Below are 16,907 nucleotides of genomic sequence, written 5' to 3' on the forward strand. Positions count from 1 at the left end.
TAATATTTCTGGAATTTTAATGCACCTACAATTTATAGCCGATCAAATGCAGTTACCTAAATTGCTGTTGGAAAAAGACAGTTTAACTGTCTCATTTTAATTATGAGATAATTTAATACCCAAGCAGAGGGCCGACTGGGATGCATCTGTGGCGAGCAGGAATGCCGCCATGTGACAGGATAAACAGTTTGCACCATTTTTGTCGGGATTATGAAGGTGATTGAAAATGTTAAGGCTCAGAGGAGACGAGTACAGACACTCTTATTGATCAGGGGGTCTTTCTCTACACTGTAAAACATCTCCACTTCCAGACCAGTGGCCTTGTGGACGTTTCTCACCAAAGACAGAAGCTAAGCCATCTTTGACACTCGTAGCCTCCTTTTCTGTTAGTGTTTTCTTCCAGCTACACTTGTCTCTTGTGATCGTCTTTGTTTATTTTTAAGAAACGGCCAAACGTCGCAGATCACATGGGGACGAATAACGGCAGCAGGAAACCAAGTGAACAACCAGCATTTTATTGCATTTCAGAGTCAGTTAAAGACCGACTGTACAACATACGCGTCTGCAGAAACAGACATGGGATCATGGAGGACGTACAAACAGACCGACAGAGGCGATAAGCGGCCGCTTTCACGCCTCAAACAGAAAGCTACCTCGCCACAGGAACACAGAAGCACTGCGCAAACTCCTTGACCCTTCCCCCAGAAGTGGCACCTTGTACTAAAGGGTTAAACAAGGATGTGATGGGCGATGGATCCGAGGCCAATCAGCATGGCTTCTGGAGGCTCTCTTGGGAATGTGACAGCAGCCGCCATAAACACAAACTAAAAGAGGCCTTTTCTTTTTTCTTTAAACCAAGTCTAATATATTCTACAGCGAAGGTATATTAAGGAACCACTTCTCATAATCACTTCACCGGTGACCCGTGTGCTCACGTGGGTACCTCTACCTGCTGTGCTTGGCTTTAGCGACCATTAAAAAAGATAAACAGAATTATATTTCCCTTTGTTTAACTAAATATTTTTTGCTCACACCCCTAACGGCGATACTGGCTGGTTCGGTGAAACGCCTCTCATATGAGTTGTTTGCTTTGGGAAAAAATAATCTGAATCAAAACGAGGGACATTACGGATATTCTTTACATCTTGGCACTGCATATATTTTTTTTTGTCCTATGGGTTTTATACAAAACGCCGATACGTCCCCAGAATATACACCCTGGGTGCACTGGTGCATCCGTGGTGGGGACACTCCCCTGGGGGGGTGCTGCCATGGCGACCGGCCGGACACCCCACTATGTACAGCTGAGCAGCCAGCAGCGGAAGCGGCCCGGAGAGTCGAAAGCAGGGAAGTATCAAAAAACAGTCTTAACACAAAAGAGAAAGGAAATCTGTACAAAATGTTTAGGTCAACAGTAAGAGAAAAGTCCTTTTTCTCCCCTATTTTACAGTTTAAAATCCAAAATGTAGGATAATCGCACTCTTACCCACCCCCATGAACCGCTGACTGCTTGTCTGAATGTCATAAAAGCCAGGATTAATCAGTAAAATACATTTTGCGGAACAGTTTGCTAATCTGATACATACAGCAGTTTTTTTCCATAACTATTTTAATAGTACATACAAAACCATTGAGAGAAAAAAAACAAACGTAACAACACAGATGTACTTTTACCATCGGAAGGAAAGACCCATTAAAAAAAAAAACCGAGACGCACAGAGGTTATACGGACATGTATGTACAGCCTAGTTCTGCTCACCCAGCAGACACATGGAGAGGACAGGGCTTCATGGATGCTGAAGATGTCTTCATGAACAAAGCCTGAGGTTTGCACTGGTCTGGCCAACAGGACGCGAGACCCTCCAGATAAACAAGCTCTAATTTATTTATTTTTTTTGCATTTTTCATATATTTTTTTTGTTGCTAGTTTTAGACTAAACATGCAAAGACACACGACTAAGTGCAACTGAGTGAAATGTTTTTTTATTCCTTTTTTTCTTTAGAAATTGAATCATTCCCTATAGGTCTGAACTGAGGTATGCGTACTAAGAGTTTTCTCATGCTGTTAGTTTTAGTAATGTCGAGCTACACACATGCTGCCAATGTCCTAATCTACCAGCCTCATCCCCCTTCAGAGAGCAAGCTGACCGGCGCCGGGCCGGAGTGAGCCGGACCCATTCTCACCATCACTGCCCGGCCAGGAGACGCTGCCTCTATACCCAGCGAGCCCCTTCTGATTCATTAATAGATGCGGTGAAACCTAAAGAACTGCCGTAAAGTACCTGGTACCCAGCTTATTAGTTGACAGGAGTGTTTTTTTTTAATATAAAAAGTAATAAAGTTGACAGACGCTAAACAAGGTTAACAAAGAATTCAGTCCAGCTACGTGGACTGGAGTAGAGGATGGGCGTGACATACAATCTTTCCTTGAAGGTCACAAACTTAGAAGCAGGAAACATTTCATCATTTCTGTGGTCCAGTTGAAGCATATAATGGTTCACATTGTTCTCCATAGAACTCCCATGTCTGCTTGTGAATAAGAGTGACAGCATGCATCAGAACCGTCACGCCCCATGTCGTACAGCTACCTTTTGAAGATGGAACGGTCCCTTCTGATTGGCCCAAAGATGACTGCCCAATTTGGTCGTGTGTCCAGCTAAACCCCGCCCCCTCCCCCCCCCACCACAAACGGCTTTTCTGTTTCGGTCACCACGAGTCACACCTTTGGCTTTATAAAAGTTTAAAAGAGTGAGGCCTGCTCTCTAATTCACCCGCTATAGGCTAGACACCATTCTGTTTATTCTCTATTATTTCTTTGGTAGTCACTAGTCAAGGTACTTCAGGTACGTATCCTGGCAACAGGATCGTCTGAGACCTTGACAACCCAAAGGTTAATAAAGAGCAAAGTGTTTGGTTGTGGGCATAACTTTGACATATTTAATTTAATAGGAGTTTGGGTCGGACAGAGAGGCCCAGGTTCCGGCGGCAGAGGTGGGCAGCTTAAGGAATGCGTGTGCAAAGCTCCCTGTATGCTTAAAAGGGTCACACCGTGGGCATCGCACTGATGGTGGCCAGACGCCAACTAGCAGGACGGCTTTGTCCAGTGACGGCCCTAAGATCTCCATCGGATGGCCGAGCTGCGGGTCTCCCTGGAGATGCCGCAGCCGCGCTCAAGACGCAGGGCATCTGCAGGTACGAATACGCCCAGCGGCTCTGCGTACCTGACATCCTCCAGGGGCTTCAAAGGAGCCGGAACAAAGGGGAGAGGGAGGCGCGCCCCGGTGTGAGCTCACCGCGGGCCCCGTAAGGCGCCCCATCTCTGCCGCCCGCCGAACATTCCCGCTGAGAGGAGACACTTCATAGATGCATAGATGGAGCCTTCATTGTGAATAGTGCATTTCTGCTGGGGGGCTGGGGGGGTGCCGAAATGCTGCTGGGGAGGTGGTGTGACGAGTGAGACAGGTGTCTCCAAATCACGGGCAACACAGGACAGAGAAACACTACCTGGTATTCGACATTCAGCTCTCGTGTACAAAGAAATCAGGAAAAACATTCATCATCTGACCACAGATATCCTGTCCACAGTTTGAGTTTTGGTCAGTTTGAAAAAAATAATAAAGTAGTTGTTTGAATATGGAAACAAACAAAGAAAATAAAGGTCACATACAGATTATACAGCCCCCCCCCCCACCCCCACCAAAACATCCTTCTAACCTCAATGGAAACAAACTGATGCAAACTGCAGGCAGTGACAGTGACAGTGACCTGAATCCACGCGGACATGCAAACCGACAAGGTCCCTCGGACGAGGTCCCAGTCCAGCCCAGTTCGGGAACCACACACCACGTCAAGTCCCAGGTACCAAACGCATCCGTCCGACGTGTCTTCAGTAAAAATTAATTCTCTCTCTTCCTTAAACAAAAAGTAGAAATAAAAAAAAAATCCCAAATGGGATATTCTGTCGTTTTTTAATGTATTTAATGGCACTAAAAGTCAATTGAAACATTTTATAGCCATCAACAGGAGATCCAGCCCGGTTCCGAGTCTGTGGAACGACGCCGCGTGTGTCTTGATCGGGCCTGCCTCTCCGTGGGGCATGGCAAGGGGGTGGAGCCTACTGCATGTCATCGTGGGCCTGCTCGTCCTCGTAATCTCTGCTCGGGTCAAATTCCGGGCTGTGATTGGCCGTCGTCACCAGGGACAGGGGCCCCTCGTGCTCCTCGAGGTCCAGGGGCTCCTCCTTGACGTTGATGTGATGCCTGGGGGTTTAAGGGGGGGGTTAAGTTGGGGTCAGCGAGCTGTGCAACATCCGGCCCATGTAAGCAAGGACACTCAGGAGGAAGATGGTGATGGTGGGCCATGCAAGGCCCCCCCAGCCCCTCCCCACCACCCTCAGTGGCCGACAGGGGGGTATTCACTTAAAATTGATGAATGAGTCAGTTTAATGACACGAGTGGAGGACGAGCTCGGGGGGGGGCATTGCCCATCAGGTTCCCACCGGCGTTGGCAGCAGTGCCGCACTGTGTGCCCCCCCCCCCTCCTTACCATGTGGCGCCCTGGCCCCCCTCCTTGCCACTCCCCAGAGAACGAGCCCCGACGAAGCTCCGTCATTAATCACCGTCAGGTGGGTGTGGCAGCCAGACGCCAAGCTGCACTCTGAGGAGTGTCAAGGAGCCCCCCCCCCCAAAGGCCTCTGAAAGCATGCAGCAATGGTGGCGGAAAGATGAGGGGGCAGCCGGCTCGGTGACGAGGGCCAGAGGATGTGCAGAATGACATGCCTGTCAGGTGAGAGGGGGGACTCTGATAGGGGGGGGGGGGGGGTGCTAAATTCTTCATTAGACGGACAGCAAAGGTATAAAGTGGGGGGGGGGTGGAGTTCTGGTGTTAATAAGCCATACAAACAGGTTGCTGTGGCTGGCCTCTCTTCAATTTAACAAGCGAGCACATCAGCCTTTCCTGTCCTTTTCCACTTCCTTTTCTATTTTTACAATCAAATTAGGGGGTATATTTGTACGGATGGGAGCGTCCTGAGAGGCATTTCATGGAAAATAATTGTTTACGTATGAATTTTTAATGTGTTGGCTGTCCGCGGTGATGGAGTGTAACCTACATTTCAGCAGCGGCCGCTAATTAGACAACATGGTTTAGTGAATTAAAAAGAAAGAAAGAGAAAGAGAGAGAGAAAGAAAGAAAGAGAGAAAACGCGGGAAAGCGCCATGTTCGGCCCGCCTCAGATCTAAGCCGCGCCGGCGACCACGCTGCCTGCGGTTCCCTCCGACGCCACACTCTCATTACAGTGCGTTTTTCTGCTGCTAATCTGGCTGATGTTCAGCTGCGAGTGATGCATTGTGGGCCGCCTTTAAAAGGTGGCGCCTGGGCTTCCTGCACGCCCTGCAGGCTGGTCTTGGCATTCAGCGCCAGCACCCAAACGGGGCAAGCGTAACGTTCAACTGCTACCCCGGGGAAAGGCATCGTGCTTCTGGTGGGCCCCATCTAATGGCCCCATCTAATGGCGCCCTGGGCTATACTCTCTGGGGGCCTTCAAAGTAGATAAGACCTTGCTATATCACAGGTGGACAACAGGGGGCACAATGGCTAAGGACATGGTCACTTCACGGTTTTCAAACCTGGTAACCACATGCAGCACATATAGCTGGAATGATTCAGCCAGGCTGTATAAAGAACACTGTTTATGTACATAAGGATCCATCCATGCAAACTCGTAGGTGGGATTCAAACCCCCAGCCTGGGAGGCGTGAGGCCACAGTGTGCCCCCCTGAGCAAGCATGCTGCCCAGTCCAGAATGAAAAGAAAAAAAAAAATTAGACTTCGCCCACTTCAGCACCACTTCTCTCCCCACTCCTATGGCAACACTTGTCCTTCAGTCCGGGACATGTGCCAAAACCATGCCCCTGAAGTTGCCCCAGGCCAGTGAGCTCCCTGCCGTCCTGTGCCTCGGTGACACCCTGATCCACCCCCCCCAAGTCCATCCCTGTCAGAGTATTTCACAGAGGAACCCACAAATGCTGAGTGGATGCCCCACTGGGCTGTGGCATCTGGAGACCAAGCTGTCGGGGGGGAGGCGTGTAACTACAGCCTTCAAGCAAATTAGCCCCCCATTGAACAAGTGCACAGTGGTTTCCAGTCTGACCACAACATAGAAACTGGGAGCGTTTGCTGGACTAATTATGCCCTTCATTAGTATCTGCGTCATCCTCAGCTCTCGGGACACAGCTGGCCACCTCGGGCTTACGGCAGAATGTGTGGGAATTAGCGCTGAATGGCATACGGCGTTTACGGGCGTCTTCACCATCTCTCAGCTGCAGTGTTTGACACAGCCACAGTCGCAGAGCTCAGAAACCGGATGGAAGTTTCTCTCTGTTGCCAGCCCCCACCCCAGTACTGGGTAAGTGTCAGATTGGTGTATTTTCAGCCCCATTTCATCACAAAAAGATTAACGCAGGATTTTTCTGCGAGCTGCCTGCTCTCCTCCCTACTGTGATGTTGGTTTAATGTCAGGGGTTAGAGTTAGAGTTAGGATTAGGATTAGGGTTAGGGTTAGGATTAGGGTTAGAGTTAGAGTTAGGATTACGAGACACTCACATAGCTGGCAGAGGGGAGCGGCCCGGACTGCTGTCGCTGCCGTTGCTGTTGCCGTGGTCCATAGCCCCGTTCAGCTCCTCTCGGATGGCATTGGCCAGGGAGTTTAGAGTGGGACTTCCGATCGAAGCAGTAGTGTACAGAGGTATGTTATTTTCCGCCAGGGATGCCTATAAAAGGGGAGAGAGAGGAGTGTCAGAGGACATGTAACTACACCAGAATCAACTGTCAAGGACAACCAGCCACACCATGTTTCAGCCTCCGAGGACGTCCGGCCCCACCGCGTTTCCGGGGACGCCCGGCCCCACCGCGTTTCCGGGGACGCCCGGCCACACCGCGTTTCCGGGGACGCCCGGCCACACCGCGTTTCCGGGGACGCCCGGCCACACCGCGTTTCCGGGGACGCCCGGCCACACCGTGTTTCTGAGCACACCATGTTTCCGAGGAGAGGCGGCTACACCTCGTTTTGGCCCTGAGGACACCTGGACAAACTGCATTTTGGCCCCGAGGATACCCAGCCACAGGGTGTTTTGGCATTCGAGGGCACCCAGCCACACCTGAGCACACCGTTTCCGAGGAGAGGCAGTTACACTGCGTTTCTGAGGACACCTGCCCACACGTTTCGGAGAACACCCGGCCATGCCGCGTTTCGGCCCCGAGGACACCCGGCCATGCCGCGTTTCGGCCCCGAGGACACCCGGCCATGCCGCGTTTCGGCCCCGAGGACACCCTCAGTACGCTGCCTCAGTAAACATGCAGGTGGCTGACTGCTGATCATACCTGGAAGGCCGCAGAGAGGGCAGGGCCGTATGCCAGGCTTGTCTGGATGTTCTTCACCAGGGAGGGGCTCCTGCACATGCCACCAAACACATGTTACTCAGGTCACGGCTCAGTGCTGCAAATGCATGATTTAATGTCGTTTCACAAAGCTACGCATCATATTCACACATATGTCTAAATGTAATTATAAACAACAGATCACTATACATCTCAAACAGTAAGAAGAGATGTATAAATGCAATACAAGATGACAAACTGATTCAGCACATGAAACTGCCCATTATACAGGATCCCAGGACGGAGGGACACTAGCCTGCTTTAAATCAGACAGATAAAGGCACGTATGACTCAAGCAGCACATCAATATGCCATAAAGCAGCAGTGACACAGATTGGTGCCACAGTGACACTTCTGTGACACAGAGCGGACAGAGCAATGGGGGGGGGGTGACGTGGCTGGGGGCGCAGCGGGGCGGGGCAGGGCATGATGAGGGAGCAGCATGCAGGGAGGGAGGGCGGGCCTTACTGTGGGGGCGGCTGGTGGTCGCCGGCGCCTTTCCGGGGACGGCCGCGCTGCACGTGCCGGCCGTGCCTAAACTCCTCGTCATCGACAGTCCAAAAGGACCCAAACTCATCCTCCACCCTCACAAAGCACTTATGGAGTGAGAGGTTGGTGCGGACGGCACCCTGGGCGGGGGGCGGGGCGGGGGGGGTTTGGGGGCGGCGGCCAGGTGCAGGTGCAAGAGATGGAAGGAAGCAGGATGCGGGACGGACAGGAAGGAGGAGATGGGGGATAAAAATGCAACAGAGCGTGAGCCGAATGCGCGTTACCAAATGCGCATCACTGGCAGCGGGGCGCCAGGAGGTGGCGATGTAGAGCGAAGCAAGCATGGAGGCAGGGGTGTCAGGGCACAAAGGCGATGAAATGGAGCAGCTTGTCCTCCTCCTCCTCCCATCATGCACCACTCTGTTGAGCGATGGCACACCTACCCACTTATCTTCTGCGGCCGTCTCTTTTGGAACTCTATCTCGTCCACGGTCCACACAGCCCCCTTAACGTTCTCTACTCGCACAAAACACTTGTGAAGACTAAGATTATGCCGGACCGCGTTCTGCAGCGGGGGCGAGAGGAAACAAGGTGTATGTCAGAGCACGGGGGTGGGGGTCCGACATTGAAGGCGGCGATCCGGCGACAGGCGTGATGGTGGGGGGCAGCCATTTCCGGGCACCGGGGCCGTGGCACCAAGACTCATATTTTGGAAAATGAGCCGAATGCCCTCAGAGAGCGGAAGAATGGCTCTCCGGAGCATGCCGATCTGCCGGCCGAGGGCCGGAATGGGCCACCCCCCACCCCCGGGAAACGGAATTCCAGATATCCATACTGGGCAGTAAAATAAACAGATTTTTATATCCTCACACATAGAGGTGAACATTAATTTTACGCATGTGAGTATTACGCATGTGAGTATTACGCATGTGAAGAGTAATAAGGAGACACTGCACATTAACACCATACGCAATAAATGCCACTTTTACACTCTTCTGGATAAAACTGAAGGTAAGAGCATGAGAGGCAGGTGATGGACGCCCTGGACGAAGGACAGGCTCCCCGCCATGGCTGGTCTGTGCAGGTCGTGCTTTTACGGCAGCAAAAATGGAAAGGAAATTTCAGAAAGATTAAACAACAAAAAACTCCCCAGCTGCTTGAGGAAGTGGCCACTTGCTGCCATCCCCAACGGGCCCCCATGCAGGTCACTGCCCCCCCCCGCCAATCACTGACGGCTTCTGTTTACGACAATGTGCCCCCATGGAAGAGCTGTCAGCCGCCGCTAGACCACGTTCCCGCCCCCCCCACCCCGTATCACCCCTCCCTCATGAGAAGGGCAGAACAGCCCACAGTGTGTTGAGCCCAGAGATCTGCCTGTACACTAATACGAGCCCCCCCTTTGAGAAAGCGTCCAAAACCTGCCGCCTTTGTTAAAAGTGGCACATATTGCAATTTCTGAGAGAAAATCAAGGTGATCGCATAGATATATTTTCATGCAGATTATTTGAATGTATATTCTACAAGAGAAGATGCCCACCCAGCCGTCCCTGGGGAGACGCGGCGAGCAGGGAGACAGCGGCGGCTGACAAACCTTCCATGTGGCGGCGTTGCGCCTGAAATAAGCGAACATTCGCGTGAACCAGTTGTAGATTTCATTTAGTGTTAGCTGCTTCTCGGGAGATTCGAGGATGGCCTGAAAAAGGACAGAAGGAATCAGTCACCTGCAAACGGAAATGTTCGTAATCTAATCACGCTCTCTGCCAGCCATCTCGCCTGCAAAACGCAGTGTCTTTTTGACAAAAAAAAAATCTTACGTTTTCTTTTTTCGGCCGTTAATGGAGAAAAGCAAAAACATTTCTCAGGCAGATTATAGGACAGTAATTATCCGGAGCCCAGATTAATTCCGCAGATCAGAGATTAGAGCGGCTCGTGATAATTGACTGGGCATCTTTAAACAGGTTCATTTCTACTGTTGTGTGAAATGAATTTCATAATAATCACAGCTATTGTAATTCTCTGTGAAAAAAAAATGAAAAAGAGAGCTGTTTAAACGGGAGTCTTAAAATCCCGCTTACATTTTCCTGCCTGTGTCAATGGTTAATCTACGGCTATTTATCTGAGATGTGCACAGAATTTAAAAAGTGAAAAAAACTGAGGTGAAAACCAAATTTGGTGCCTTTGCCCCAAAAGTGACACAGCTCTGCTCTGCTGTCATCATAATGTGGCTGCATTCTTACCTGCCGTATTAGCGATGCGTACGTGAAGGGGGGCCTCACTTCAGCGTTCATGTAAAATTCTTTGTTCTGGACGATGTCTGTCCGTGGGCATCAGGGAAAATGGCAATTAGTCATAGCAGAGCATGAATGACACCAAGATCCGAAATCACACAGACAGCGACACGGTGGCGGCCATTAGCGCCGAATGATGTTAGCATTGTTAGCACGCTAGCATTGTTAGCGTCTCCCCTTAGAACTTCACCTGGCGAGATGGGCATGTTGTACTTCTCCGAGTAGCGCCTGCGCATGGGGCCCACGCTGTGGAGGCTGTTGGGGGTGATGACGGAGGGGCCCTGTGACAGCGGCGTCAGCGGGGCCGTGGGCGTGGTTGGGGTCTGAGGTAAGCTCTGGGGGGACGTCTCCGAAGCCGTCTTGGAGAGGGTGGCGCTGGACACCAGGTTCAGCTGCCCCAAAAAGGACGAGACGACACAGCGGATGGAACTCAAAGCTACTCTCTGATGTCATGCGATGCGACGCAGAGCGATGGCCCCCTTGTCAGGGCCCCGCCCCGCCATTACAGGCTGAGGTCTCTGCTGCCCAACCTTGGCTCCGCCCCCTTTGTTCAGCGTGGTGGGGGACTGGGGGAGGCACCCAAACCGGACATGTGGGGGCAGTTAAACATGCTTGACAAATGACAGTGAGATTCTCACCTACCACTGACCACCCCCCCCACTAGACTGGAGAGGAAGTAGCCAATCTAGGCTAATTACCAGATGAAATTGTATTGTAAGGACTCTAATTAGGAGATGCTTATAAAGGTGATCTAATGATTAAACACTAGATCTCAATGACCCCCATCGTCTGGCTGTGCAAATGGAAGATGTCTCAGGAATATTTAGGTAAAAAAAAAAAAAGCCTTTTTCCCCCTTTCGCGGGGGTGGGGGGATATTAGCAATAATGACTGTAAGGTACAGTAATTAAGCGGCGAGTTCTAACGGCACAGGGGGCGGCGGGTGCCTGGGCCGTCCCAGCCGGTGCCCGTCTCCGTACGGCAGCCGCGCTCCAGTGCCTAAGCTCCGCCTGACCCGAGAGCCGCTATTAATTTGCAGGCGAGCTAATGACAGATATACAGATTCGCGCAAAATTGTTCTAATTGCTAATTTGCCAAAAGGAGGCCAGTGTCCAAATTGGACGTGACTTCAGCCAGTGAAAAGAGGAGACGGTGGAGGGGGGGGGGGGGGCAGCGTCTCTGGGACGACACTCGTCTGCAGATTGAGGCCACAAATTAATGGGATGTCAAGGCCGCCGACGGGCCTGATGCCACTGGGCGTCTGATTCCTCCCGCCGATGAAACTGAGGATGGAGCGGCGCAGTTGAGTCCGAGCGGCCAGTGTTTAGCGTCTCGAAATGCCCCCCCACCCCCCTCCTGAACCATTCACCCAATTACCCCAACCCCATTAGTGGTCATTAGTGCAGAGATGCTGCGCTTGATAGACAGGCGTAATAAAGGAAGGCAAGGCTGGCGCCACCTGCAGACAGATCCCAGATGGTGCGGTCCATCCCGCCCTCTACCACGACAGCGGGGGGAAAACTGTCAAATTCCAGAAAATCCCAGGTCGGCAGAAGAGGCGTCGATGCCTTTAGCACTGTTCCAGTACAAAATGAGATGAATTAAACAGCTAAATCAGATACATTTGATGTGTTTCGCTTTGCTTTTTGATATTTATATTTGTGCTGGTTTTCCTTCCCCTTTCATGCGGCCAGTGTTTCGGTGTTGTAACAGGACGGGCACCGAGAGGGCAGGGGGGGGCTCAGACGGGCCCCCCTTTGTTCTGTTAGGAATCGGGGGCACTGCAGTGCATGGACAAAACGAGACTTCAGACAGAAATTAATTAAATGGTAATTGGTGATCTAATTATACTGCCTGCGACTCACCCAGCCGCCAAGCAACAAAAAAATAAACAAACAGAGTCGGCCCTTAATTACGTGGAGCGGAAGGTCAGGTTTGTGACGATGATGTTTGGTGACACAGCCGACACGCAAAACAATTAGGTGTCCTGAACGGTGACAGCTGCCCCCTGTGCATCCTGTCATCAAAAAGCCAAACCGTTTGCAAAGACAAACATTGCAGCCCAGATCAATGTTCTTTTTTCCTCCCTAGTCATTTAATGATTTTTTTGTTTGTGTTTTTTTTTTTTTGTTCAGTGCCTGTACAGAAACAGAACGCAGGACACATGATAATGACCCTTTAGGACACAGAACCGGCTGCCATAATTAAACAGACCAGGGTGACAAGGAAGGAGGGCCAGCCCATCTCCTCCTCTCGGGGCGGTTCCTGCAATCCGACGAGTTGCGAGGTACGTTCTGGGATGGTGGAGGAACGCAAACCCAGCTGGGTGACATGAAGAGCCCAAGATGGTACCTGCCACCAGAACAGTTTTCATATGCAAATGGAGCCGCGGTCAGGCCTTTCGCCACGGATTACTGCGTGTCACTGGCGTGCAGTGGGCTGCTTCAGCCATACAGAGGACCTCACTGCACCTGGTGTAGGTCCTGGCAGATGCAGTGTCCTGAACACAAGGCACACGCACTGCACGGGACAGCGTCACATTATAAACGGCTCTCCTCATGTACCGGGCGACAATGAATAATTACGTAACAGCTGCCCTACCACGACAGCACTGTGCCCAAAACAAAGAACAAATATATTTAGAAAATAAAGTACAAAACTATTTGGTATACTGTGTACGTGCCCAGGTGGACTAAGCCAATACATTTCATTTTCAAAATTATTTATAAAGAATTTCCTCTTATGATTTAATCTGTTACAGATCCCATATTGTGCTTCACTGAAGTCATGTGATATAGATGTCACATGACACTGGTGGTCACTGAAGTCATGCGATATAGATGTCACATTACACTGGTGGTATCCTAGAGGTTTTGCTTCCCAGTAATGCCGCTTGAGTCAGTGGCCAGTAAAATGCATACATTTAATATTTTTTAAGCATGACCTAAGCTTATATGATGTGATGTGTAAATGGACTGGGCCCTATTTTAGCTTTTCATCTTTAAAGATGTCAGTTCGGTCAAACCTCCATGGAGGCCCAGCTCCAGTACCGTGCGGATGGTGTGACGCCGCGGATCCGCTCATAAAGCCAACGTACAGCGATTTCGGGAAGCGTGTGCATTAAGAATATAGGAAAAGGGGGATCAGGGATTGTTTGAGTCTCAGATGTCAGCGAATGAGGTTGTGAGGGAGACAAGCTGGGAGAACATTATCAGAAACCACAACCCCCCCCCCCAGCTCCATCCCGGGTACCCGATGGCAGCCTTACACTGACCAGAGCAGAACAAGGTGATTATGAAACAATGTGTATTATACACACACACAGACGTCACTTCCTCTGAGAGGTACAGTGACGGACTGCAGTGTGCCCTGAGAAACTGGACTGTACCAACTCACCGGCTGGGGGATGGGCTTGGGCTCAGTGGATTTTACATGAAGGTGAGTCATCATGGCCTGCAGTCGTTCTTTGTCTTTCGCTAACTGTGAAAGGCAGGCAGAGAGAGAGAGAGAGAGAGAGCAAGTGAGCGAAAGAAAGACATCGAGGCAGGATCCTCAGTCACATGCCGCTCAAACACAGTTGCCTTTGTACCAAAGGGTATATTCATACACACACACATATTTTTAGTATCTGAAACAAAAAATGTCAGTGAAATTTCTGAAAATCACTTTCAGGCGGAATGCACTGGTGTGTCCATCACAGGCTGATTCCTGTCTCCCGTCTTCTGCTCACGTCAGCCGCACTCACTTTCTGCTCACTTTACATTCCCACACGGCCTATCCCACAATGCACTGCTGGGGACCGGGGCACACCGAGCACGTTCACAAGTGTTATGTCCAGCAGCAAATATTTGGCTAGCGATGGGTACGTTTACCTCATCTTAGCCTGTCATGTAGCTGCAGTCCAGGACACACAAATGCACTTTGTGCCAATAAGCCTTCAACAGTACAGACTTCATACTCAGGGACTGACATCACTGGTACGCAAGTACGCATTCACCTTTAAAAGCGATACGCGTGGCAATCGATTGTTGTAACAGTGTGAATGCCAAGAAATTACCGTATTTTAACCTCTATACTGCAAATATATGAAGTATAAATTAGCATATAAAATGCACGATAATTGCCACACGTATCGCTTTTAAAGGTGAATGCGTACTTGCGTACCAGTGATGTCAATCCCTGGTCATGCTCCTATTACATTAAATATTTTCACAGAAATATAGTCATTTTTCCCATTTGCTATACGTTTTGTTCATGACACTTACTAGATAAGTTAATAAAGTTGGATCACTCTGACAATAATTATTTGTGATGATAATTTTTTGTGCAAGGTGCTGTGACAGCCACATCTGGACTACATCTCCCATCAGCCACCTCAGCATGGTGGAGCTCCTGAGCCACATATGGCTAGAGAGACATTTTCTCTTGTTCCACTTTGAGAAACAGCTTCGTGCCCCAAAGCGACGGCAGGACTGACAACAGCTAATAGAATTCCCTCAATGAACATCCCATAATCTGCCCTGCTGACTGTCACTTCCCAGCTGCCACCGTCAGGTCAAACGTTAGCGCTGTGACCTGCGTGTGGGGGGGGGGATTTCATTTAATCAGAATCTGCGGGAACCCAGGGCCAGCCCAGATGCTGAGGTAGGGCTCCTTCATGGTACCCAGCAGAGGCGGTTCCGCAAAACCCATCCGCTGCAGGAATCCGATCGGAGTGGGAATCCCGTGCCGGGCCAGCGATGGCCTCGATGGCCGGACTGCGCCGCACGCTGGAAGCCATGTTGCAGTGATGTGGTAAAAGGGCCCCCAGGTACAGGGGTAATGTATGAGCCGGCAGTAATCACAAAGCAGGGCATAAATGTATTCCCGCTCCCTTAATCTTGTGCCGTCCGGGGGCCCGGCTCGCTTCCCCTGCTTTTTTGGGTCATTCTCAGGGTGCTGTCACTGTCTAATTCAGTCACGCCTCAGACCGCTTATTTCCCCACCAGCACCGCCTCGCATTCGCAGCAACACACACGCAATTAAGTGCAATTTAGCAGACACCTCCGTGCCTGACTGACACGCGCACAAGCCCACGGATAAATATTCGGGCGAAAAGCGGAATGGCAATGATACTAATAATGAAAGCGGCTGTTGAGTGTGAGTGCAGTGGCCCCGTGAGCGGAGGGTACGGCTCACACGCGGGGGGTACGGCTCACACGCGGGGGGCCTGCTGCTGTGCCACCGGCACACCTGCACAGGCTTGTCCTCGGCCACTCGGTCATTCGGAGACCATCGGGGTGACAGGTCCTTTGACAGTTTTTTTTTTCCCTTTTTTTTTTTTTTTTTTTTTTTAAATCGAGAACACCCACCGCTGTGGCTGCCTGAGTATTTCAAAAAGTGTTTTATTATTAGTGCCAAACAGTTAAAAGTCATAAATGACTTTAAAACCTAGTAAAATTCAAAATGTAATTATCTTCTCTATGTAGCCCCAGGGTCTTCATATATCTTTGCCTAGCTGTCATGCATACATAACACATTTTTAATGACTGGTTACTCACAAATGTACAAAATAATTTTATTCCCGTGCCCCCCTCCCCATGTCTCTGACCCTACAGTTCATAGCCAAGAGACGAGGAGGGGGAGGGAGACAAAAGGCGGGAGCGGAACGGGGGACAAACAGTTTTTTTGAAGAGAGAGAGAGAGAGTGAGCGAGAGAGGGAGTGAGAGAGAGAGCGAGAGAGCGCGAGCGGACAGCATCATACCTGCAGCTCCAACTGCTGGACCACTTGCATCTGCACCCGGCACTGGGCCGTACTCCTGTCGTCCAGCGCGTGCTCATGGTTCAGGTGCCTGAAACGAACACCCGTGTCACTGTGCGCCCCCTGGCGATGCATGGCGGGATTACAGCACTCACCCCCAATCAGACACACCCGAGCCCATGGCGACGACGACTGCGGGTGACGGATATTTCAGCCGAAGCCCAACTTTTACAGACAGGATATGGGACTCGCACGTGGGTGATAAAACTGCCCCCCCCCGCAGACTCCCCCCTTATATTTGTGGCCTTTTCAGTTAATTATGTCATCAAGATTAAGGGAACTCAAATGAAAGCAGAAGGAGGCCAGGGGACAACAGGAAGGAGAGAGATGGGATCTGTCAGCGGCGTGAAATATGAATATAATTATGCATGATTATTTTATATGGCGAAGATGTTCCCTTTTCTGCACGTTTATAACTAATCTAAATAAGTAGCTCGCCGGGTGGAGACACGGCCGCCGTGATTTATATAAAATGCTGCAGATAAGGTTCACGAGTGCGGCGCGCCTGATTGGAGGATTTTTATCAGCCCCCCATGAATTACTGTTTGAAAATGCTTGTGCAGGAGCCGTTCATTAATCATTTCATCATAATCCGGCCAGGATGTTTGAACTGATTTCACAAATACCCTTTCATTTCACTACTTCATTATGCTCGCTAATGGATCCAATATATTATATATATCATAAATTATATCACATCTTCGGTGACCATGTAGGTCACTGTCACTGAGCATGCGTGGGCGTTGGGGGGGGGCGGGGCCCGGTGAAAGAAGGCAGTGTGAGCCGCCCCCCCCCCCCCCCCCCAAACGCATGCACTTTTTCTGTCATTTGCTGCAAATCAAAGGTAGCTGTTGTCGACCGGGGGCCACGGTGGGGGCAACGCAGCTGATATGA

The 16,907-nt window shown here is 50.6% G+C and overlaps 1 protein-coding gene across 11 annotated transcripts in view; it reads right to left on the reverse strand.

The window, feature by feature from the left end:
* Positions 1–499: 499 nt before the first annotated feature.
* The window catches only part of foxp1b (forkhead box P1b), a 146,523-nt gene continuing 130,115 nt past the window's right edge, over positions 500–16,907 (reverse strand). For 9 of the 11 annotated variants that reach the window (XM_023793945.2, XM_023793943.2, XM_023793940.2 and 6 more), the window contains 9 exons: positions 15,957–16,044; positions 13,609–13,692; positions 10,405–10,606; positions 10,164–10,240; positions 9,518–9,619; positions 7,906–8,066; positions 7,381–7,450; positions 6,604–6,770; positions 500–4,259 (listed from right to left, as the gene is read on the reverse strand). In XM_023793945.2, the coding sequence (XP_023649713.1) occupies positions 4,115–4,259; positions 6,604–6,770; positions 7,381–7,450; positions 7,906–8,066; positions 9,518–9,619; positions 10,164–10,240; positions 10,405–10,606; positions 13,609–13,692; positions 15,957–16,044 (1,096 nt within the window). In that variant the 3' untranslated portion in view covers positions 500–4,114. Of the gene's footprint in view, positions 4,260–6,603; positions 6,771–7,380; positions 7,451–7,905; positions 8,067–8,369; positions 8,492–9,517; positions 9,620–10,163; positions 10,241–10,404; positions 10,607–13,608; positions 13,693–15,956; positions 16,045–16,907 lie in introns of all 11 variants that reach the window. The other 2 variants (XM_023793947.2, XM_023793946.2) reach the window with 1 other exon arrangement.

The sequence above is a fragment of the Paramormyrops kingsleyae genome, chromosome 8, assembly GCF_048594095.1.
Source record: "Paramormyrops kingsleyae isolate MSU_618 chromosome 8, PKINGS_0.4, whole genome shotgun sequence".
NCBI lineage: Eukaryota > Metazoa > Chordata > Actinopteri > Osteoglossiformes > Mormyridae > Paramormyrops > Paramormyrops kingsleyae.